The sequence below is a fragment of the Spermophilus citellus genome (assembly GCF_964194105.1).
Source record: "Spermophilus citellus genome assembly, chromosome: 8".
NCBI classification, from domain to species: Eukaryota; Metazoa; Chordata; class Mammalia; order Rodentia; family Sciuridae; genus Spermophilus; species Spermophilus citellus.
The window spans coordinates 119060886-119088247 of record NC_138189.1 but is presented as its reverse complement, the minus strand read 5'-3'; the positions used below and the strand labels follow the sequence as shown (position 1 = coordinate 119088247).

At 34.7% G+C, this 27362-nt stretch overlaps 1 protein-coding gene across 1 annotated transcript in view; it reads right to left on the bottom strand.

Annotated features, from left to right (window-relative positions):
- The window catches only part of FSTL5 (follistatin like 5), an 824806-nt gene that overhangs the window by 378933 nt on the left and 418511 nt on the right, over window positions 1–27362 (bottom strand). Inside the window, exon 6 of the mRNA XM_081304788.1 lies at window positions 5784–5904. Within this exon, the coding sequence (XP_081160914.1) occupies window positions 5784–5904 (121 nt within the window). The remainder of the gene's footprint in view (window positions 1–5783; window positions 5905–27362) is intronic.

Below are 27362 nucleotides of genomic sequence, written 5' to 3'. Positions count from 1 at the left end.
TCCTCTCTTTTTAGATGCCCCAGCCTTAGGAACTGTGAGAAACAAATTTCTGTTGTATCTTCCAACTAGTCTAGAATGTCTTGTTTTAGCAGACCCAACTACGCTTTTGCTCATTTCTTCTCTCTTTACATTCTCACTTTGAGGAACACAATTCAATTTGTAGCTTGGTACCCCATATCACTATTGCTAGCCCAGGTCTCTTACTTGAGTTTTGGGCCACAATATTCTCCAGTCAGATCTTTCTCTTTAATATGCCAGTATGTGCACATTTACTTCAATGCCTTTCCCAAACCGTTTTTTGTGTCTTTATAATGAAAAGCATCGCTGTTCAGTTTAATATGCAAACCAGGAAATCAGGCAATACTCTTGATTTAACCCTCTTTCTAACATCTACATCTAACCACTCACCAATTCAAAATGATTGAGCTTATTAAATGTTTTACAGATATGGCCACCTCCTGCTATTTTTGCTATCTCTGCATTAGATTTGGCCCCATCACCTTTAACCTTTAATGGAAGTATTCTTATGTTTTCTCACTAAAACCTGTTATTTTTCTCAAGAAGATTTATTCATCCACTAATGATCTAATACCAATGAAGGTTAATGTAATATTCATTTCTTATTGCTCTGCTTATTACATGGTTCCAATAAGTAACATTTTAGTATAGAAATTATGATTTCCTAGAAAAAATGGATTTCTTTTTTTATAATGTGATTATCAAATCTATATTCTACTAAGAAGTGTTTTATGTAAAGAGCAATGACATTTTGGATATAAGTATGAATAATTATGTGATTTAAAATAACGGTACCATTTTTTTAACATTTTAGAATTTTAAAATCTCAGTTATCTCTTCTTTTTAAGAAAGGAAAGCAATAGAGCTATTATACAATTAGTGTAAATACAATGTTCACAGCTGATGTATTATTCTTCCAATAACCTATTTTTGTGCTCAGTAGAAATATATCTTCTTTTGAATTTTTGTACATATAAATATCATTTTGAAACAATAGGGATTTACTTAGGTGTGACATTAAAAGCTGAACACTCTAAAATACTTACATGTCCTAAAGTTTATGCATCTGGTCTAGGGAATTTATAACAATTTATAACAGTTTAATAGGAACTTGGGAATTTATACAAATTACCCAAACTTCTTATTCCATTTAATGTTTTGATTTAGTACCACAAAGACATTCTTTATTGAACTCAGGAAATAAGGTACATAAATAGTATTTCCAAAACAAATATTCCTTATCCATATAGGTAATTATACCGTTCCTATTTATCTAGAAAATCCAAGTGAAAACAATTCATTTCTAAAATCAATAATTATGCAACATCACTTCATTATCTTAATTGAGTCTCATTGCCAGAAATAAGTAAATACAGACATTTATTTGAGCATCACTTCTGAAAGGAAATTTGTCAATTTAGTGTAGTCAGGTTGTCTGATCAAAAATCACTTATATTTCTCTATTGATTTAAATCAGAAATTTGGTATTTTATGCAGATAACAATCTTACACAGTCCCTGATTTCATGTGGGAAAAAATAAAACAGTATTTTGCTAAAATAATTCATTTTTAATTCTGTAAAAAAAACTTTTTAATATAAATTGTGCACACTTTACAAAAAAATGTCATGATAATAAAATGCCAGGGTGAGGGGCACGTATCACATAACCAGAAGAATTAGTATTTCCTCTAAATATTAAAAACTGTGTCATTGACCTCACTTACTGTTTATTGGATCCAATTAAATTGGTATTCAACTTTGATAATCAAACGAGGCATGGTATGAAGTGCTTGATGTTCACCCTTAGTATTTATTTAAAATATCTTAGTAAAATTCATAAGATTTTTAGTAAATGCCAAAAATCCTGGCAAAAGTTAAGAATAATTGACCTTTCAATGTCTATAAGAGATTACTAAATTAATGTGTCTTCTACACAAAGAATATTATATTTTATAAAAAACCTTATTATTATAATAACATGGTGATTGTGTAATAATAGTGCTTGATTGTGCCTTTTTTACCATTAACTCTTTTCTGTTTGCAACCTATGCTTTACTTCTTTTTTTATATTATGTTAGAAAAAATAATAAACTAACTCAAGAAGTCTGAATCTACTAGTAAACAACTAGTGGATTATAAAAAGTATTCTTAATCTGCCTGTGTTTATTTTGTTCTTCAGGATATTCACTTAGTGCTTTTTAAATTCTCTATGCTTCATGTTATGAATTATGTGGGAGAATGCATCATAGATGTGAAAAAAATGCTTACATTTTATTCTTACCATACATGTCATTTTTATCATCTGTTTGAAATTATATATTCCTAGGGGGAAAGGCACCTATCTTTTAAGTTAGGTTGACTATCACAATGCTCTATATACAAAGGTACTTACTCAATACATGATTTGTAATGGACTGCTTTTCATTATTGCTATATATTTTTGATTCATGATGTGTTAGTATATTGGAATTGGGTAGCTTTCTAAAATAATGTTCTTAAATAAAACCTGTCGATAAACTTTACAAAATCCAAGTGTTCAGTTACAAGGGATCTTTACAGATGGAGAGAAAGAAATAGAGATGTATTTAAAATTCATATTTCAGTAAAAATACCTATTCACTAATGCAGACACAATCCACATAAGTCAAAATCCTTACATCTAAGAGGATATTTTGAAGTATCCCTTTTAGCTATAACATTGCTTAGAAAAATATGTCCTCTACATAACTATATGAACATTTTATGGGATTTGCTCTCAATTATCCAGAAACAAAACAAAACCCAGCAACTCATGATTGCTAATTGCCAAGTACATTTGTTATCTAACATCTCTTTATTTCTCTGAATATTGCAAATTTAACCTTTAATGTCATACATATCTTTAAAACAATCACAAAATCATTAAAATATTCATTAAATTCAGTGCACTTAGTATAATAATTTTCATAAAATTATAGTTACATTACTTTCTAATAGTTAATGAATTTACATAAATTTTCTTCTATTTAAATCACAGATTCCTATAAGATCAGTGGGTTGTTTTTCTTTTCTTCCTTCCTTTTTTTTTCTTGTGGTACTGGTGATTAAAGTCAGGGGTACTTGACCACAGGGCTACATCCTCAGCACATTTGATTTTGAGGGGAAAGGTCTCAATAAGTTGCCCATGGTGGCCTCAACCTTGTGATTCTCCTGCCTCAGGCTTTAGGATCTATGGGATTGCAGTGGTGTGCCACCATGACCAGATTTTTGTTTCTTGTAATATTCTGCTTTACTATTTCTTTATTCAACCAATTTGTTTATGATTTTGAAATTGTAAATTTTAATTTATGAGAACAGTGTACTTCCTTGTCAACATCAAATCATTTCCCAAAACATAGTATTATTTCTCCCCATGTAAGATACAAAGCAGCAGCATTCTACGCAAGATTCTTGTTTACTGATATGATCAGGAGTCATTGTTCAAACTTTGCTGGCTATCATGAAATTAACATGTTATCCACATTTGTTATGATTTTTTTTTTACCATTTCACTACTAATAACTTTGTTTTGAATAAAAATCTTTCACCAAATTTTCATTTAATATTCTTGTTGATGCTGAATAAACTCTATATCATAGAAGTTATTTCCACTTTTTGTTATAGATTTTAACTGGTTTTGTTGTTGTTGTTGTTGTTGTTATTTTCAGTTATACAGGACAGTAGAGTATATATTGAGATAGTTAAACAAACATGAAGTATATCTTATTAGTATCCCAGTCTTGTGGTTGTACATGATATGGAGATTCACTACAGGGTATTTATTATATTTCATGTACTGCCTTGGTGTGAAGTTGGAATAATAGTTGAAAGATTATATTGATATTTTAACAAAATATGTCATAAAATAACAAAAATAATTTATCTATTTTAATAGAACTTCAAACTGGGACTATATTGCACTTGGAGTAGTTTTTGTTGTTGTTGTTGTTGTTGTTTGTTTTGTTTTGTTTTCTTTTTAATGCCCCAGAATGTCAGGCACCTGACTTTTCATATCTGCTGTTCTTGCTGCCCAATACCATTTACTAATCTTCCAAATTTCACAGCCACTTATCCTGAGAACTAAATCAATTGCTGCCCCTCCATAATGACATCTTAATTCCCCAAACTAAAGATTATTTTCTCAACTCAATATTTTATGTAGGTCTTTCTATAACATTTAAATCCTTCTATCTTGAGTTATATTATTATATGATATATACTACAGCATTTGTATTGTATGTGTACATAATTCTTTCCTTGATAAACAATAATATTTTCTTTCTGCTCCTTTCCCTTCCTGAGCATACAAAATAATTCCATCTATTGTGCAATGATTGTGAAAAACACAGACTTCATTATTAGCTTGACAAAGGTTTGCTTATAAATTTATCAATTTATTTCTTAATCTGTATTTTACTTTCCTTATATAAACATAGGAGGCTCATACTGTTTTATTTTTGTTATTTAAAAATATTCTAGTCTCATAAAATCCTATAAAAGGCCCAACAATTTCCTGAGTCACCCTGTCTTATATTCTGTCTTCTAATTTAATGCACACGTGCAATTGTATTAAATTCCAAGAGCATGTTGATACCTAGTCTTAAACTTTATAACCATCAACTATTTCTCATATATTATTTTGATTATTATATTGGTATCAATATTCATAAAATATGTTTTAACAGAAACTCAAATAGAAATTCATCATGTGATAAGAAATCAATTTATATGAATTTTTAAGTGTAGTAGATTAAATTTTACAATATTAGTCAACTTGATAGGCCAGATGGCAAAGGCAAAATACATATACTACTTCTTCCTGCTTCATGTCTTTTTGGAAAGATATATATGCACACATTGTTGATGTGTAAATGTGTGTGTATGTATCTATATCTCTATCTATCTATATATCTCTATCTCTCTCTCTCTATATATATATATATATAGAGAGAGAGGGGGGTGGTGGGGAAAGGGGAAATGGAGAGAGAGAGATCTCATATTGATATCAGATGCTGGATTGAATTGCTTCCTGTTTAACTGTGCTTCTTTGGTGACTTTCAAATACCAACTAGCTAATTTACTTTTCTTTTTACTTTCTCTAGTATGAAGCTCCTAATTATTTGGTTTATGTTTGTTTGTTTCTTAATCCTTTCTCTTTGAATTATTTTTAAAGACTAACTTGATAAGAAATCCATGTTATCCAATCTATCTTCATAACTCCTTTTCATAAAGAACACTTTAAGACACATTTAAGCAACACAAACATGTGAATCATTTCAAATTTTTAATGTAAATATAATATTTTATTCTTATAAAAGAATGAGCAATTCTAAAGAGCAATAGATCTTCAAATGCATGCAAACCAAATCTGATAATACATTTTGTTTCTAAATGCAGTTTAAAACCGACACTGTATAAATAAATTGTTTTGACATATGGTGACAATTGGTCAAGTGCTGCTCCTATTCCTAGATAATCTTGAAATCAACATTGTTTACCCAGTGTCTTAAACTGGAATCACTAAGAACTAGTGGTATCCAAGGTTATCAACTATTTCCAACTGTTCATTTTTCAGCTACTAAGTCCCTTAGCTTTTATGTCAGTACAGCCAGAAACTTAAATTCTCTCAATTATATCACTTCTCTTAAGAAACAGCTTGTACTCTAAGATCAGGCTAACATACCATATTGTGTAAAACAACAGGAAAAAGAACAAAAAGAAATTAAAGATTGAATCTGGTACTCACGGAATGCTCTATAAAATTCTTCAAGAGCCAGGTGCTTGTCATCGTTAAAATCATCATACTTCAGTAGATCATACAAAGTACAATCAAAAAGATCCTTGCCAAATTCTTCTTGTTTTATCACCTGACAAACAAAGTACAACCATATTTTCATATCTGTCTTGCATTTCTATAGAATTAATTATATTAATAATCACATCATAGTCCACTCTAAATATGTAGTAGGGCAAATTAATCAACCTATGAAAAATCTATTATCAATTACTGAAATTTTATTTTAAACAATTTCAAAGTTTTAAAGTTAAGAGGCATACTTAGAATCCTCTGTAAACTTTCTAGTATAAAAGTTTCACAGTAGGACCCAATGAATCAGAACATTTTGTATTTCACTCATTTACTTTGCTGCATTTTTACTGACTCAAGGAAATACCAACACACACAAAAAAATCACACCCTGTGTCTTGGTGACCTATGTCAAAATAAAACAGTGCTCTTTCTCAACAAAATAGCAAGGCAGTTTGTGCCAACTTTCTTCCTCATATTTTTTTGTGAAAACGAAGTTAGATTTTTTTTTCTCTGTATTAAACTCCTCCCCAGCTGGACATTAAGTCATTTGGGACTGTGCATGACTCCCTTGGTCACAAAAGAGCTATTAAGCAAATGACTGTTTCCAGGAGCAAGATAGAATTAATGCACGAATTGATGATGAAAATCTATCCAAGCATGGGTGAAGAAAATCATCAAACTGCCTTTCTATTCTGTGCTCAGTCCCATGAACTGAGGGCTGTAGCTTTTTTATACTCTGCTGATTTTGACTATTGCCTGTCATATAACAGAGCTTCCCCAGACTTTTCAGACATTTCTATTCATTGTGGGTAGCTGCATAGCTGTGTTCATGGTCTTTCTGTCTTTCATATTCTCCCACATAGAGGCAGTAATTCATATTGCTTGAAGATGTGCATCACAATGTTTTGTTTTCTTTTAAAGGTGGTGCTGTGTAGTCAAAAAAAAAAAGTCTCTGAAGTCAGTCACCTCTGTAATTAGATCATGCCAATGTCACTTAATAACTCTCTAACTTCTGGCAAATTATTTGACCTTTCCTTAATTAGAAAATGAATGTGAAGATGACCCCCCCACCAACACACACACATACACACACACAAAAAAAATCAAGTTTAAGACAACATACAGTAGACACTCAAAAGTGATTACTTGAAATTAAAATGAATGATTCTTTGTAGAATGAGCATCTTGAAATAACTCACTGCAGACTTCCAGACACCACTTTGTGTGTGTTGTGGCTGTGCATCACAATGGGATATGATTTCCTTGGGTAAAGCATAGCATTTCAGACATTATAATATCAATGGAAAATTACTGATGCCATTTTTCAGAAGAAGCTCTAATGGTTGTGAGACAATTTTTAACCCTTTTTGGAATACTTCCATGTTGAAAATTTGTTTACACAAGTCACATTGAGTGTGCACAAACTGTCAAGGAATCTTTGGGGACGAGGCTCAGCATATGAGTCACTAGAGTCCCTTAAGCAGTGATTAGTACTGATAGCAGATAAACTGCTAAATAGAACCCATACAAATTGAATTCTCTATTCTTGCATATGATATTAAAATTTTATTGACTAGGCTGATACTTTCTACCTTAGAGGGGAAAAATACAAAAGGTTTTTCAGATTTAATGCTCATTGTAAAGAGATACTGTGGATGGTGAGTATTAAACCACATAATTTTACATAGTCCAACTGGAAGAATTAGCAAAGCTACTAATGACTGAAGCCATCTCTCCAATAAGCCTATTGTGAAAACAAAATCCTGCTTTTCTATTTAGAAAGCAGCAGAGCTTTCAGTCATTCTCCTTCTGTTATTGGTTAGACTGCAGAAAATGACTTTTCCTGGGGACTGGGAGTGGGGCCATTATATTTGATCTTACCTCACTCTGCTCTTTCTAAAGATCTGCAGTGCTGAAACTGTGGTAATAATTAGATGTAGTGATACCAGAATTTGGTCAGGTATTTTAATATTTTAGTGACCTTTATTTTCATAGTGATTTATAAATGGGAATAAAATAGGGAGTTGGGGAAAAAGCTTTTCTCATTTGCTGCTTCATAGTTTTTTCTAATGGCTTATTACTCAAATTAAATTCATGCATTAAACCAAGAGAATAAACCTCTAAATTTTTCCTTGATTGGTGTTCTTGCATTGTCTAACTAGGTCTTATTCTGATCTTGATCTTGATTTGGTCATGATTGTACTGCTGTAGCTGGGCATACTATTTTGATGAATGTGTGCTACAGTTTGGTTCCTGAAAGTACCCCCAAGGCCCATTATTGAAGTTTGGTCTTTAGCTTATGGTGCTATTACAAGGTAGTAGAACATTAGGAGATGGGGCTTTGTAGAAAGAAATCGGGTTATTTGGGGTGTTCCCTTGAAGTGGATAACAGTACCTTAGCCCCTAAATGATTCCCTCTTTTGCTTCCCCACCACCATGACGTGAGCAGCATTATCCTATCATGTGTTCTCTGTCTTGTAGTACTCTTCCAACAGCAATGGATCAATGGAACATGGGCTGAAACCTCTGAAACTGTGAGCCAAAATAAACCTTTTATCCTTAGGAGTTGGTTATATCAGGTGTTTGCTAGCATGATCAGAAGATAACTAACACAATGTACCCCTGAGATCATGATCCTGGTCATTAAACTTTGGGAAAACTATAGTGGAGCATGTCCATGCACAGACAGGAGTATTACATTCTCTCATTCATTAATATTTCAAGTGATTATTTTTGTTCATTTATCCCAAACTTGGTGAATGAAACAACTCACTTAAAACATAATTTCTGAAATTATTTTCCTCCTTTGGCTTCTTGATGGGAAGCTTTGGCATAGTCTACCATAATACTAATGAAGGAGATAATTTCCTATGAATTTTCCTTCTTTTTAAATGACTTTATTGAGATATAATTGATACACACAAAATGCTGCACATATTTAATGTATCCAGTTCGATGAGTTTGTGTGACCTTTTAATCAGTATGGAAAAAAATTGCTTTAATTTGCTTGAGTTTTGATAGATGTAAATTGTTTGCCTGACTGTTGAGAACAAAGTACGATGGAATATATTAGTATATTTCCTTCTCCAGTATGTAATATAACTCTTTGGCAGAGCGATCCAAATTTGTAGGGCCTTGGTAACTTCCTGCGCTTTTTTCATTTATTGTCTGGGCACTGGTTCCAAAAACTTCTCATTTTGAGGATCCTCAAAATGCATGTATTCTTTCTAAAGTAACAATTGATGACAGAGCCAGACACACTGAATTTATTGAAATGTAAATAATTTTTAATCATGCCTCAGTCAAGGAGGCCAATCATTATTGCATTTAGTGCACATTGTAAAATAGTGAAGATAATCCCAAACTCCTTCAAGGTAGAAAAAAAAATCCATTATTTTCCTGACCTGATGTCAGGTTGCATGATTCTTTGACTCCATGGAGGTTAGGACAAGGTTGAAGCATTAGCAGAATGTTTTGCATCAGGACAGCTCAAACACTCAGCATTCCAGAGAGGGTGCATATTTAATTTCAATATTGCAGAGCTGTCAAAGTTGCATAAGTACTGTCATAACTCAGAGATGACTCAATGCTTAGAGACTGTATTCTTTCCATCCCAAAATAAACAACAAGAGCAAAACCCAACTATATCTCCCCAAGATAAAGTATTCTCCTTTCCATTTTCCTTCAATCATTTGGTCAACCATCTACATAAGATATCATTTTTTACTCCTTACTACATGTCAGCTGCTGTCCCAGGCTCTGAAAATACAGAAGGCAAGAAGATAGACAAAAAAAAAAAAAAAAAGAACAGTGTCCAATGGGGAGAGGCAAAGCAGATTGTGGAATAAGACCACCAAGGGAAGTTGCCCCAATTTAAGCAACTATTCATACCAACAACAAAAAAAAGAAAGAAAAGAAATCATTCATAAAAGTTAACACAACCAGACAAAATGGCAACTTATTTTGGCATAATCATAAGCAAAGAAACACTCAGAAAGGAAAGACTTAACCACATTAACCTCGCCCAACTCCAAGCAACATGAAATGAAGAAAAATGCCTTTGACATGGAAAAGAGAAAGGGAATAAAGAGCAGGCATTAGACTCAGAACTCAGTACCAAGCTGGCACTGGCAAATCCATACTGCGCAGAGCACCATAGACTCTGACTACAGTTAGCATTGGCAGTCAAGGGACTGATTCTACTATTTCTCTCCTGAGTTTGGATGTCATAGCACAGAGAATAATCCCATGCACTGAAGGATAGGGTAGGTAAGTAAACAGAATTTTTGCCTCAAAACTCCTTTCCATGCCCACATAGTGAACTATAACACCAGGAAGAAATGAAAAACCTCTGTCTACAGGCCAGTTCCTATAGATGAAGCCTTTGGACTAGCCCTGGGGCCAGATGGAGATTTGCACCACAGTGGGGAGGATTCCTATTTCAGCCAAATCAGCTGATATTTCTACCAGCTGTGGTATAGGCTTTAGGTATACTTTTAAGACTGTAAAGGACCTCCAACTATAAACTTCACATATAACTATGCCGATCATGAATTTTGGTGGTCAGAAAATTGACTCCACCATAAGACTGATTCCTTCTCTGAACTTGGGAGAACATTTTGGAGAAACGCACTATCTATTGTGTATAATAGAGAGGAAAATAAATCTAGAACTTTATCTTGGAACTCAGTGTTCAACATGTTAGGAGGAAACCCAACACAGGGCAGAGCTTAATGAATCCAAGCCAGTGCCTGAGAAAAGAGCTTCTAGATTCACCTTGGTGACAGACAGAGACCTGAAGCCCTGGTGGTAGAGATGCATATTCTGGCCTGTGTCATGTGTGATTGACTAAAGGAGTCTCAGACCACAACTATTTATCAACATCTGGAATGTCATGGCAGTGTAGACTTTGTCCTTCCTTTGTGCTGTGCTGCTCTTAAAGATCGGTGGGATCTGGGCACAACCTAGCATTACAATGACTTCAGTGACCAGGGGATTGCACACTCCATTCTTCTTCCAACTCCTGGATGCACACCATGGAAAGTTAGTGTGTGCTTGGAGGAAAAACCAGGAAGTGGGACAAGTAATTGCTTTTGAGCCTAAAACCAACCTTCTATTGTAAGGCTCAGTGCTGAGTAGAACATTGCAGTATCTGACCACAACCTAGTGACTTTGGATGTGGAATCTGCATCAACAATGGTCACAGTTGGATACTTGCTAGGACCAACTTCCCTTTTTACTCACTCTTTCAATCTGTCCTAAACAACATAACAGTTGCAAATTTGAAACAAACTTGGGTTTTAGGTACTATCTAATTCTGAAACAGTGACAACACATCAATCATAGTCTTGCAGCAAAACTGAACTTAGGGGACCATGTACTGCTGAAATAACAGAGGTTAGGACAGGTTCAGAGAAAATGATAGACATCCTGTTTAGAATTTCTAGAAAGATAGGTAAAAACAAAGAGAAATTATGGAGACTAAAATACATACCTAATAAAATGTTCAATGCACACACATCAATATACATCAACAAACATCAGAAATTTCTAGAAATCAGGATATCACCTAAGAAATAAGACACCTAAAACCAACCATAAAGCAATTGGTATATAAAAAAATTTAAAATAGCTATTTTAAGGAAATTCAACAAATTTTAAGAAAAGGAAAAAAGACAATCTAGTAATGTATCAGAAGAAAAACAAATAATTCTAAAACATGAAGCAGAAATTCTGAAGCTGAAAAGTACACTAAGTGAAATGAAAAACATGAAAGAAGGTGTCCATATCAGAATCAATAAAACTGAAGAAAGACTAAGTAAGCTTGGAAGACAGGTTACTTGAAAATACAATTGGAGGAGAAAAATTTTAAAAAAAGGGAAAGAAGAATGAAAAGGAATTAAGAAAGCTCACAGAAACTGTGTGGCAGCAGGAAAAGAACAAATATTTGAATTATTGGAGTAAACTTCCCTACAGCAGGATGCAAATATCCAGGTAAAGTAAGGCAAAGGACAACAGATTTTAACTCAACCTTTATGTCTACTCTAAGACATATTATATTTGTGCTCTTAAAGGTCAAAGACAAAGATAATGCTGAAAGCAGCAATAGAAAATATACAAGTAACACAAAAGAGTATTTCAAATTGCCTGATTGCAGTCTTCATACCACTACCTTAGAGGCAAAGAGAGAGTGCTATGAGATAGTCACACTGAGATAAACTGGCAGCTATGGGTGATGTCCCCATATGCTAATGGAAATTCTAAAAACTGAAAAACAAGATAATAATGACTAAGAAGAAAACACAAGAAGGCATAAAACTCATAGCGGTACTAGTAACTATACAAATTCACAATGCTCTAATATTGTAAATGTGGCGCAAATATATTTTATATGTTTTCTATGAAGACTAAAATCCCAAATAATTAGAAATATAATTGCTATATTAACATGTTATTTATTGCCTAGTTGTATGTAATAGGCAATACAAAAAGATGTAAATTGCAATATCTAAATTCAAATAGTGGGCAGAAATAGAGGGCAAGTGTAAAGGTTTTTGTTCATATTCTTTCCTTTTTATTTATTTTCTTGTCTTTCACATCAATGTTAATTTTAAAATAGCTTGTTATAATTAAAAGATAGCTATTTCAGGCCTCATGGTAATCACAAAGCAAAAATATATAATAGATACATCCAAATTATCAAGCAAGGAATTAAAATATACTTCTAAAGAAAAACCATTTAATAACAAAGGAAGACTGTTAATGGGGAAGAAAAAATAACTGCAAAAAATTATATAAAATAAAAAAGTAGCAGTAGTAAAAGTTTACTAGACCTAAAGGGAGAGAGAGAGAGCACCAATATAATCACAGTTGAGAACTTCAAGATTGGGCAGATCATCCAGACTAAAAGTCAAGTAGGAAACCACATAGTAAAAAGAGATCCTAGACCAAACAGATTCTATCCAACAGCTGCAGAATAAATACACATTCACAACAGAACATGGGCCATTCTCCAGGATATATCATATGGTAGGTCAGAAAAGAAGGACCAATAGATTTTAAAAAAATGGAAATTATATGAAGTGTACCACAATGCAATAAAACCAGATATCAGTCAAGCATGGTGGCACAGGCCTGTAATCCCAGCTACCTGGGAGGCTGAGGCAGGAGGACTGCAAGTTCAACACCAGCCTGGAAAGCTTAGGAAGACCCTGCCTCATGGCCCTGCCTCTAAAACAAAATTTTAAAAAGTTCTGAGATGGATTTCAAAGACAGAGCATTTGTTTAACATGTGTAAGTGCCTGGGTTCAATGCCCAATAACACAAACAAACAACAACAAAAACCTAAAAATAATAAAAGAAAAAGAAAACTCGGAAAGTAAACAATTACATGGAAATACACAATATACTGATGAACAACCAATAGATTATTTTAAAAATTCTCGAAACAAATGAGAGTGGAAACACACCATATCCAAATCTCTGTGATGAAGCAAAAGGGGTACCTGTTAGTACCTTTTGTAGGGATCAGTACCCACATCCAAAAAGCAGAAAGACCTCATGTAAATAACCCATTATTAAACCTCATGAATATAGAAAACCAAGAACAAACCCAACCCTAAATTAGTAGAAGGAATGAAATAATATAATCAGAACAAAAATAAAACACAACACAAAAGATCAATGAAATGAAGAGCTGATTTTTCAAAAAGTTAAATAAAACAGAGAAACCATTAAATTAACTAAGAAGAATAAAGGGAGAAAACACTAATAAATAAGATCCCAGATGAATAATGACACATTGAACCTAACTCCTCCAAAATTCAAAGGATAATCAAAGCCTTTTAAGAACAACTATAACCCAACAAGGTTTATAACCTGGAAGAAATGGAAAAACTCCTGGACACATACACCTTATCACAACAGAATCATGAGGAAATAAAAAAGCTGAGCAGATGTATAACAATAAGATTTATCAGTAATTAAAAGTCTTTTATCAAAAAAAATCTATTGCTGAATTCTACTAAACATTTAAGGAACTAACATGAACACTTCTCAAATTATTCCAAAAAACTAAAGAAAAGGGAATTCTACAAACTCATTCTATGAGGCAAGTGTTATTGTGATACCACAAAGATATTTTTTTTAAAAGCAAGAAAGCTAGAGGACAATATTTCTTATAAGTACCTTTGGCAAAAACCCCCAACAAAATACTAAAAATCATTAATCTAATTACACATCGAGAAAATTATTCACCTTGATCAAATGAGAATCATCCCAGGAATTTAAAGATGGTCCAACATAGACATATCCTTAAACGTGATATACCACAAAAATAAAGGACAACCACCATAGGTCATCTCAAAGATGCAGGAAAAAAATGGATACAATTCAACATCACTTTGTAATAAAAACTCTAAAAAAAAAAAATGAGGTTTACTGGGAAATTACCTCAATGTAAAAAAGGCCATTTAAAACAAGCCCATTGCTAACATCCCACTGAACAGGAAAAATCTGAAAATATATTCTCTAAGTAAGGAATGTGACAAAAGTGCCCACTTTCACTACTTTTATTCAACAGAGTAATACAAGTTCTAGCCAGAACAATTCAACAGGAGAAAGAAATCAAGGTTATTCAAATTGGAAAGAAAGGAGCCAACTTTCTCTCTTTGCATACATGAACTTACATAAAGAAAATCCTGAAGTTTCAACCCCCCAAAAATTGGAAATAATGAATAAATTCTGCAAGGTTTCAGGATATAAGACTAGCATACAAAAACCAATTGCATTTCAGTACACCAAGAGCAAATTTTCGGAAACAGAATTCAACAAAGCAATCACCATTTGCAGTAGCTAGAAATAAAAAATACTGAAGAAAAATATTAAAACCAAAGACGTATAAAATCTCTACAATCAAAAGTATAAAATAATGATAAAATAAATTGAATATGATGCTAAAAATTGGAAAACATCCATATTTATAGATTGGAATACTCAATATTTTAAAATTAATACTTAAAATAATCTACAGGTTCAAGGCAATCCCTATTCAGATACCAATGACATCTTTACAAAACTGAAAAAGAAAAAAAAATTCTACAATTCACATGAAACCGCAAAAACAATAGCAAACAAAGCAATAAAAAGTAAGAAATCTAACCTGAACATGCAAGTAATCAAAACAACATGATACTGGCATAAAAGCAGACACATACACAAGTAAGTGATCTCTGACAATTTCCTATGAACATGCATAGAAGAAAAGACAGTCTCTTCAATAAATGGTGCAGGGAAAATTAGATGTCTATATGTGCATAAAAATAGTTGCTTATATCTCACATATCCAAAAATGAACTCCAAATAAAGGAAAGACCTGAAAACAGTGGGGAAATACTTCATGATATTCAAATGGTAAATAATTTTTTGTTAAAATCCCAAAAACACAGGAACAAACAATCAAAAAAGACAAATTGGATTTTATTAAAGTAAAAAATTTCTATACTGCAAAGAAAATAACACAAAAAAAGATACAATGAATAGAATAAGAGAAAATATTTTCAAACCATATATTTGACAAGGAATTAATATTCAGATTATGTAAGGCACCCAAACAATTCTGTGGCAAAAAAATCCAAACAACCAAATTAATAAATGGGCAAAATTGATAAAAGGCATTAATCAAAAGAAGACATCCAATGTTCAATAGGTATATGAAAAAAGCTCAACAGCATTAATCATGAAGGAATACAATCAAAACCACAATGAAAAATCTCCACAATCCATTTAGAATGGCTACTATCAAAAAGTCAAAAAGTACTGGTAAAGACATGGAGAAAGGATATCGTTACACACCAGGGGTGGGAATGTAAATGAGTACATTATAGAAAATATAAATGAGCCATTATAGAAAACAGTATGAAATTTCCTCAAAAAATAAAAATACTTCTATACATGATGTAGCAGTCCCACTACTGGATACATATTCAAAGGAAATGACATTAGAATGTCAAAGAGATTCCTACACACTTATGTTCATTGCAGAACTATTTAACAGTCAAGAAATGTAATCAAACTATATGCCCAGCTGATTAATGAAGAAAATGTGGTGCATGCCCACAATGAAATCCTATTCACCCATAAAAAGTGTAAAACCCTGTCACTTGTCCTGACATGGTTGAAACTAGAAGATAACTTATTAAGTGAAATATGACAGGCCCAGAAAGTGCATGATCTCAATCATAGGTAGAATATACAAAAGTTGATTTTATTGAAATTGAACTTAGAATATTAGTTACCAGAGGCAGAGAAGAGTAGGGAAGAAGGATGGGTGAGGAAAGTTTAGTCAATAAGTCCTAAGTCACAGTAAGAAGAGAGAGATGAGATCTGATGTGCCATTGCACACAGAGTATGACAATGTAATCTATATTTCCAAAGAACTGGAAGAAAAGATACTTAATGTTTTCATGATAAATAAATGATAAATACTTGAGTATGACTGATATGCACATTCTGATTTGGAGATATATATATATATATATATATATATATATATATATACACACACACACACACACACACACACACACACACACATATATATATATGCACATATATATTAATGTATTTTTTAAATATTTTTTTAGTTATACATGGGCACAATGTCTTTAGTTCACTTTATGTGGTGCTGAGGATCAAAACCAGTGCCTCATGCATACTAGGCAAACGCTGAGCCTCTGAGCCACAAACCCACCCCAATGTAATGTGTTTTTATATATCATATCCATATATCATATCCATATATTATAGATATATTTATGATGTATGTTATAAATGTATTATATTTATATATGTAAATAATTTATACTTTGATGCTATTTTATATACATATATGTGTGTGTGCATGTGTGTGTGTGTGTGTGTGTGATCTATCTATTGGCATGGACAATGCCAGTCTAAGTCAAGCACCTGGTTTTCAGCTGCCTAATAGGATTATGGGCTTTTAAATGTGCTAGGAGCCACAAGCAAATAATATGATGCATGGCACTTTCGGTTGTAAGGTGACTCCAGCTAGCCATTGAGATGATATGATTATGTTAAGATTTACATTCATATGAAAATTGGACTCCTGCTGTTCACCTTGGCCTGCTACGGGACTCATGTTACGGGACTCCTGGAGAGTTCCCATTGGTTGGGGAAGGATAGTAGGAGGGAATTCCGGGGAGGTCCGCCCCCTGGTCCCCGTAGACGCACGGGTGGGTGGACCGGTTTTGGCTTGCCGGCGCGTAAGGAGTATTGGCGGCTTTTTCAAAAATAAAGTTTTGTTCCTGCTTGAGTGGCTCGTGATTCTGTGCCCAGCCAGACTGAGGCAATTGGTGGCCCGGACAGGGAACGCCTGAAACTTAGAGGTGAGTAAAATTGCTCGCCCCTGAGGGAAGGCGACAGAATGGGTGACCATTTCAAAAAACAATATGTTCTTGTTTTGATTTATTTTGTTTTTATTTCAAGCTCCCTAGCCCTAGAATTTTCTCAGGTGAACTGGGAAAAATGGTTGGCTCAAGGTTTGAAGTTATTCGGCCCTGAGAAAGAGAAAATTGATATAACCATTCTCTGCTCCGTTTTTGTTTCATTCTGCTTCGGCTTTGTTTTATCCTATCTTATTGGGTTACATTACCTTTATAGTAGATTAGAATCTAGTAAAAAACAAACCGAAAAACTGTTAAGTAAATTGTTAGAGGTCCAAACTATGGTAGAAAAAACGCTAGGTCAAGCAAAAGAGAAGGTCTCTCAAGCTAGTCAGACAGAGGAAAATTTAAAGAAAGAAAGCTTAGAGGAAAAACAGCCATCAGGTGGAGAATTACAACAGGAGGCTGCTACTAACTCCGTTCTATCACCAGAAGGCGTAATTCAACCGACAGCTCCATCTACAGCTGAGTGGCCCTCAACTCCCATAATTGATGGACGGAATTCTGAGGCAGGACCCCAAAGATTAGCATGTCCTGTACGTGAGCAGGCAGGAGGGCAACGAATTCACCGTGCTTTAGATTTCAAAACAGTAAAGCAATTAAAGGAGGCTGTAACAACCTATGGGCCGCAAGCTCCCTTCACGGTAAGCATGGTCGAATCTGTTACCAACTTGGACATGACACCAGCAGATTGGGCTAACATGTGTCGATCTGTGCTAAATGGAGGACAATATTTGTTATGGAAGGTTGCCAATGAGGAATTTTGCATGGAGACAGCTAGGCGAAATGCAGAAGCCGGTTACCCTCAAAGAAATCTAGATATGTTATTAGGAAAGGGACCTTATGAGGGTCAAAGACACCAAATTGAATATGACCCTGGCGTATATGCACAAATTGCTGTAGATGCAGTTAGGGCATGGAAAACTTTACAGGGGCATGGAGATTTACAGGTCAATTATCTAAGGTAATACAAGGAACTAATGAACCTTACGCTGAATTTGTAGATAGGCTTATTCAGACAGCCTCTAGAATATTTGGAAATACAGAACAGGCAATGCCATTTATAAAACAACTGGCTTATGACCAAGCAAATCGTTGCTGCAGAGAGGTCATTAGACCATGGAGACATGAAGATTTAAACACATATATTAAATTATGTAGAGACATTAATGAATAAGGGCAAGTCTTAGCAGCAGTACAACAGGCTTTAGATGCCAGGCCAAAAACATGCTATAATTGTAATCAAACAGGACATTTTAAAAGGAGTTGCCCCATAAGAGGAGGGTTTAACAAAACTAGGTATAAAAGGAATAGAATACCGGGTATTTGCCCACGATGCCATAGAGGGAAACATTGGGCTAATGAATGCCGTTCTCAAACCACCATAGAGGGTATTCCGTTATCAAAAACGGACAAGGACCAAGTGTTTACCCATGATATCATGGAGAAAGGTATCAGGCTCCATTGCCAAAAAACGGACTAGAGGGCCCAATGCCCCGGGGCCCCAAACCACAAATATACGGGGCAATGGAGGAACCCGCAGCACCATCAAGGTAGTGCCCAGGACGCATTATCCATTAAATCCCTCATCAGACAAACTAGAGGGAGCGCAGGGTTGGACATCTGCGCCTCTGCCAGAACAGTAGTAACTCCAGAGATGGGAGTTCAAATCATTCCCACAGGAGTAAAAGGACCTCTTCCCCAGGGAACAGTAGGCATATTATTGGGACGCAGTTCTTCTACACTAAAAGGACTTATGATAAGTCCTGGGGTAATTGATCCCGATTATAAGGGTGAAATAAAAATTATAGCTAGTTCTCCAAGAGGTATATCAGTAATTTCACCAGGAGATAGAATAGCACAGTTATTAATAATACCTAGCCTGCATGATAAATTTTCCAGTTGTAATGTAGAAAGAGGTTCCAAGGGATTAGGCTCCACAGGTGTAGATTGGGCTATGCTGTCTTTAAATTTAGATTCTCGCCCAATGCTAAAATTAAATATTCAAGGACATGACTTTAATGGGCTGCTGGACACAGGTGCTGACCTCAGCATCATATCTCGTCAAGAATGGCCAAAACATTGGCCATTACAACAAGCCACTCAAACGCTTCGAGGCCTAGGAGTGGCAACAAATCCCCATAGAAGTGCTATGGTATTAGATTGGAGGGATCCTAAAGGATGTGAAGGAACTATACAGCCCTATGTATTGGATCATCTTCCCGTAAATTTATGGGGATGAGATGTCCTAGATCAATTAGGATTGACATTAACAAATAACATCAATCCTAACACGCCCACTACTAGGGCTAAACAAGGCTTTAGGAAAGAAAAAAGACTAAGAGAACAAGAACAAGGTATGACAGCACCTATTCAAATAGATCAAGAAATAAATAGACATGGATTGGGTTTTCAGAAACCCACTGAGACAATCAAAATTACTTGGAAATCAGAAAGACCAGTGTGGGTTCCTCAGTGGCCCCTGACTAAAGAAAAGATACAAGTAGCCCATAACTTGGTCAGACAACAATTAGCAGAAGGACATATACAACCTTCCGTATCCCCCCATAATACTCCCATTTTTGTCATTAAAAAGAAATCTGGTAAATGGAGATTATTACAAGATTTAAGAGCCATTAATAATGAGATGGTTATTATGGGACCTGCTCAATCAGGGATTCCCCAATTGTCTGCTTTACCAAAAACCTGGCATGTTTTAGCTATAGATATTAAAGATTGTTTCTTTTCAATTCCAATTCATCCCGAGGATAGTCCACATTTTGCATTTACTATCCCTGCACTGAATCATGAAGGTCCTGATCAGAGATATGAATGGAAAGTACTCCCTCAAGGGATGGCTAACAGCCCAACTATGTGTCAAATTTATGTTAATCAAGCAATCCAGCCACTTAGAAATCAAAATCCTGAACTACAAATATTTCACTATATGGATGATGTTATTGGCACATAAAGATAAAAACACATTGCTAGAATGTTATGCCACACTTACAAACTTATTGAAAAATTATAATCTAGAGATAGCAATAGATAAAGTACAATTAAATCTTCCAATTAATTATTTAGGAGTTCTATAATCCTCAACCATGGTCCGTCCACCAAAAATTCAAATACGAGTAGATCAACTCAAATCACTTAATGACTTTCAAAAGTTATTGGGAGACATAAATTGGATAAGGCCTTATCTAGGCATACCAACAGGAGAGTTGGGACCTTTATTTGATATTCTAAAAGGTCCATCAGATCCAAATTCACCCCGAATGTTAACGCCTGAAGCAAGAAAAGCATTAAAAATCATTGAAACATATATGGAAAATATGCATTTGGATAGAATTGATATAAGTTTGCCTTTATTATTTATTGTACTACCAACAAAAAATATTCCTACAGGAGTATTTTGGCAAGAAGGTCCATTATTGTGGATACATTTATCTTATTCTCCTAACACTATTCTTACTAGATATCCTGAGGCTGTAGGACAATTAATACTCAAAGGAATAAAAGCAGCAAAGGGAGTGTTTGGGATTTCTCCCAATAAAATTATTACTCCATATACTATGGATCAAATTGATGAGTTAGCTAATGAGTTAAATACTTGGGCAATAATCATGTGTAAAACTAGTGTTTCATTTGATAATCATTTACCATCTAATCCTTTGTTGTCTTTTTGGTCTAAGCATCCTGTATTTTTTTCCAAAAATGACAAGAAAAACCCCTAACATAAATGCTCCAAATATATTCACTGATGGGTCAAACAATGGTACAGCAGCAGTAGTTACTCCTGATCAAACTTTTACATTTTTAGTACCCAAACAATCAGCTCAAAAGGTAGAGCTTAATGCAGTATTACAAGCTTTTATGATGTTTAAAGATTCTGTATTCAATTTATTTTCTGATAGTCAGTATGTAGTTAATGCTATAGTATCCCTTGTAGATGCTGGTAGGATTTCACCTTCTTCTACTGTTTTCTCTTTGTTTTCCGCTATACAAAGTCTAATCTGGGACAGAAAAGATCCATTCTTTATAGGACATATCAGGGCACATACAGGATTGCCTGGAGCCCTTAGTATGGGCAATGAACTAGCAGATAAATCTACACATGACATACGTATTTTCTCCACAATAGAAGAAGCTATAAATTTTCATAAAAGGTTCCATGTCAATGCTAATACTTTACAAAAGTGTTTTAAAATAACTAAGGAACCATCTAGACAAATAATAAAACAATGTCAAAATTGTGTGACCTTTTTACCACAAGTTAATCTTGGAGTCAATCCTAGAGGACTGATACCTAACCATATTTGGCAGATGGACGTCACACACTTGCCAGAATTTGGAAAATTAAAATATTTACATGTTACAGTTGATACTTCTTCTGGATTTTTGATGGGCTCCCTTCATGCCGGAGAAAAAACTAAAGATGTTATAGCTCATTGCTTACAAAATTTTGCCACTGTGGGCGTTCCAAAACAGTTAAAAACGGACAATGGTCCTGGTTATACTTCCACCTCTTTTAAACAATTTTGCTCATCATTTGGCATTACTCACATAACAGGAATTCCATACAATCCACAAGGACAAGGCATAGTTGAAAGAGCTCATCAAACTATTAAAATGTACTTATTAAAACAAAAGGAGGGAATTGGAAAGGGGTATATATCCCCCAAAGATAAACTTAAAATAACCCTTTTTACTCTAAACTTTTTAAATTTTGATTCATCGAGACTTAGTGCTGTGGAAAGACATTTGTATCCAAAAAATGTACATAAGCCTAAGGTACTTTGGAAAGATATTCTAACAGGACAATGGAAAGGTCCGGATCCAGTGATAGTCTGGAGTCGGGGCTCTGTCTGTGTTTTTCCACAGGAGGAACAGCAGCCGATTTGGATTCCAGAGAGATTAACCAAAACAATTTCTACAGAAAAAGAAGATGATTTGACTCAAATCCATAACAGCTGATATCCAGAACTCCAGCTTGGCTATTCTTACATTTTCGACAGTGATCAACCAGGATGCTTTTTTCAATATCTATTTTATTATTGCTTTTCCCACATTATAAAGTTCCATTTTATTTTTGAGCTCATACAGACATAAATTAATGTTTTTCTGATCAGTTTTATTTTTTGACCATGGAGTTTTTAAACATTGCTATGGAGATTTCACCTAGGTAATCTACAAGGCCTTTACTATTGTCTTATATGTTGTATGTTATGTGTGCACATTTCTGTTTTGTGTTGTATGTCTGTATGTGCATATGTCCATATATCATATATGAGGAGCGCTCATAAAAATATGGATCCCAAATTTTTTTTATTATTCACGTGATTTTAATGGTTTAATTTAATTTGGGTAAACAGCTGTTGAAGACTGTTTTAATATGTGTACAAATAAGCAGGTTAACAGATCTGTTTGTTTACTTTCACCTTTCCTTTTCATTATATTTAATAATTCTGTTCAGGATAATGTAAATTGTTCTAAAAATTGTTTTCTTAATACCTGTTGAAATGTTACATTTTTTTTTCTCTTAACATCATTGTCAATCCCTATTTTCATCCCAGTGCCGGTGAAGATAAAGATGAAACCAAACTACAACTTCTTCAATAATTATCACAACAAACTGTATAAACTGATGCAGCAATGAATAATAACTCAACAAGTAATGCTCAATCACTGAGCCGATTTATTTTGTGAGGAAATGAACATATTGATAGAATCCTCCACTTTGAACTGCTTACAAAACTTGCCTGGACTATGTATCACTTGTATGCATTGTGCTCTATCTGTTGATGCAGCGAACTATGGTAGTGCTGGTGTATCTTTGCTGATGTGTCACCAGTGATGCTATTTTTCCTAAAGAGCCGTCTATTGACTTGATGTCATGGCATTTCTGTATCCCCCTCCCTTCTACTAGTGATGGTCTAATTTGGGGGGCCAACTGAGGTGAGGCAAAGAACTTCACCCCCCCACCGGCACCAAGGTCAAATTTGGGGGCCAACAGAGGTGAGGCAAAGAACCTCACCCCCCCACTGGTGCATAGGCCTATCCACAGGTATGGCTATATACTGGACCGGTAGTCAGTGACGCGTATGATTCAGTTGCAGTGGTATCAACCTAAGACAGGAGGCTGACCCCTAGAGATCAGTTTTCCGATGACGGATAAGAACCATATGTTGAATTGGACATACCTAACAGGCACGGTCCCTAGCCACATTGCCTGTTGCTTAATTAAACAGAAGGGGGCAGATGCTAGGAGCCACAAGCAAATAATATGATGCATGGCACTTTCGGTTGTAAGGTGACGCCAGCTAGCCATTGAGATGATATGATTATGTTAAGATTTACATTCATATGGAAATTGGACTCCTGCTGTTCACCTTGGCCTGCTATGGGACTCATGTTATGGGACTCCTGGAGAGTTCCCATTGGTTGGGGAAGGATAGTAGGAGGGAATTCCGGGGAAGGTCCGGGCCCCCCAGTTCCGGTTTTGGCTTGCCGGCGCGTAAGGAGTATTGGCGGCTTTTTCAAAAATAAAGTTTTGTTCCTGCTTGAGTGGCTCGTGATTCTGTGACCAGCCAGACTGAGGCATAAATGCACACAAACAATAAACAAACAAATAAAAGAAAAAAATTTTCTATTTTTTCTCTAAGGAATTATTTAGACAAATTCTTTTGTGCCCTCCCCCTTTGTGTTAGATAGAATTAATTACCATGGCATTCCCTGGAAATCTTCATTTACTCACTTCTGTGTCCATAGACAGTGCTTATTCATTTTTTTGTTTCTTTGTTTGTTTTTTAATTTTTTTGTTTTAATTAGTTATACATGACAGGAGAATGTACTTATATACTTTGATATATAATACATAGATGGAATATAATTTCTCATTTTTCTGAGTATACATATTGTAAAATCACATTGGTCATTCAGTCACATACATACATAAAGTAATAATGCCTGTTTCATTCTACTATCTTTCTTATCCCCACACACCCTGCCTTCCCCTCCTTTCACATCCCTCTACCTAATCTAAGTAATACTATCCTTTCTTTTTGCATTATAATTCTTAATACATATACCACAATTTTTGTATCTCTGTTCATTTTTATTTAGTTTGTGCCCACTGAAACAGATTTTTTTTTTATTGTTGGTCGTTCAAAACATTACAAAGTTCTTAATATATCATATTTCACAATTTGATTCAAGTGGGTTATGAACTCCCATTTTTACCCCGTATACCGATTGCTGTATCACATCAGTTTTACACTTCCATTGATTTACATATTGCCATTCTAGTGACTGATGTATTCTGCTGTTTATCCTATTCTCTACTATCCCCCTTCCCCTCCCCTCCCCTCCCCTTTTCTCTCTACCCCCTCTACTGTAAATCATTTCTTCACTTGTATTATTTTTCTCTTACCCCTCCTTTCCTCTTATATGTAATTGAGTATGACCCTGAAACAGATTTTTATCTGTGAGACAAAACAATTCTTACTAATTTTATAGAAAATAAATATGCTGACTAGATATAACATTTTCAAAAAATTTTTAAACCATAATAGTCTTTATCAATTGAAAATAAAGATTAACTGTGTCCTTTTTCTAAGTAACAATTATAATAAATTGCAATACTTGATACATTCAACTTTTGAAAAAACATGATTGCTATTCCCATCCTGTTAGCTTGAAAAATTCAACTCTTATTTAGTCTTGCTTTTTATTTAATTTTGTAAATATATTTACATATAGTAGTCATTGAGAAAATGGCATTTTAAGTCAAATATGTATAACATAATCTAAATCCTGTGAACAAGCAGTTCTTTTTATTATTTTAATAAAGAGGTGGCATGTATGCACATTAGGAAAAAATTTCATTCTAATATGCATTTCTAATGTGAATCAGCTTACTAAAATGACAGAATCTTGAGAAAAACTTAAATGAATATACTTGATGCAGCTGCTTATTTAAACTTAGAATCACAAGGGAATGACTTTGCTTACTACCATTATTTCATATTTTCAAATGTGGAAAAGCCAGAGAAACAGATTTTCCAAGTTGTTGGCATCATTTTACTTTAAATTCTGTACGTACACTGTTAGTAAAGTCAAGATTGCCATTCTACCCAGTAAAGTCTACAGAATATCTGATTTTCTTACTTGTAGAACTAAATATACTGTAATCCTCCCTGCTCTGTGGTTTTGTTTTCCATAACTTCATTACTCACTGTGGTCTAGAAATATTAAATTGAAAACTCTAAAATTAAACAGTTTGTTATCTGAGTAGAATAATGAAACTTCTCACCATAAGGGTCACTGAACCAGGAGCATGCATCATCCCTTAACCCTGCATATTCAAGTTGTAGAATCACCTTCCCATTAGTTACTTGGTTATCATATGGGCTGTTGTGATATTGCAGTGTTTGTGTTCAAGTAACAATAACAACCTAAACTACAAAAATAATGATGCTGGAAATTTTAGTTACTTCACACTGTAAAAATGGTTCTATTGTATTATTAGTTATTACTGAGCTGGCTCCTCAGCCACCAAATGGTTCAGCCAGCCAACTGCAGAGAAGCTCCCAGCAGAGAAGCAGCAGAGTGGTAGCTGGCTTGGCTGAAGCACAGGCAGCAAGCACCACACCTAGCTGTGGTGCAAAGCCTGACAGGGCAACCTGGGCCAGAGGCTTAGCAGGATAGCATCAAGGTGAGCTGGGTAAGACAATCTGTCACCCTGGGCCTATGCACAGTGTGGATGTTCACTGCAGAAGTGCACTCCAAGCAGCAGCACCAAACACCCCACTGAGCATGCACATTTCAATGACTTCAACTTCCAGAAGCAGGGGGAAAATGGAAGTAAGGCAAACCTGAGTGGGATTCAGGTCTAACCAATAGCATTATTAAACACCCTGTTTTAGCATAAATTTGGACCAATAGCAGGGCCTAAGTGTTACATATATACACTCGAAATGAGAAAACCTACTCTGGGGTCCTCTCTTGCATTACAAGAATTCCTGGTTTTATTCTTCCATAAGCCTTCTATGGATTTCATTCTTTAAATTTACAAGACAAGAACACATTAAAAAAAAAGAAATTGATGGTGAGTTTCTGGGGTTTGATTTAAAACTGAAGGGCATAGCCCTCCAATAAGAATTGCAATACTTTTCCCCTGCAGAGGTTTGCAAACTTATGCAAACCCTATCCACCAGCCAAAGCAGAGAAACTCCAGTCTTACCTGCCAGCAGAATCTGGGAATTGAGTTTCATCTCAAACCTTCAATTTCATTCCCATTAAATTCTTACTATAACTAACAGATACTGAAATTTATCATAGATGTGCATATGTAGACAAACGTAATATCTGCAGTGTTCAGCATTATCTGTTGCTTCAGGCATCCTTTGGGAGTCTTAGGACATATTACCTGCAGATAAGGGAGAACTACTGTATGAACTGAGAAATAATTGTCCATTCTCTTTCAGGAGGCAATTTGTGTGAGGAGCGGTGAATAAATCATTGCTTTGAACTACCCAGAGACACCTCCTTTGTTAGTTTTTAGGTGCAAAGGCACCCTAGAAGTCTGCCTGGTTGTCTGGTGACACCCTGTTTAAAGGTAAATTCCATGATTTCCATGGAGTTTATCAGTTCATCACCTAAGGTTCAGGCACCACCTGCCCAGGCCAGGAAGAATTGTGGGAGCAATCTGATGACTATAATTGAGCTATTCAAACTTTTGACCCCAGTTTTGTTTTTGTTTTTGTGGCTGGTGGAGGAGCAGGAAATGGGGATTTAACTCAGAGGTACTAGACCACTAAGCTACACTACTAACTATTTTTTATTTTATTCAGAGACAGAGTCTCATTCAGTTGTTTATGTTTAGCCCCTCACTTTTGCTGAGACTGGTTTTCTCACAACAAACTTTCTCACAATGAATTCCTTTGATGTAAAAACCCTACAAAATAACCAGTAGAGCCTGCTTATTTTCAGTCCTCCACTATAGGAGGTCGGCTGAACCAAGTCCCTCTTTCTGTGTGTGTCTTTTTCAATC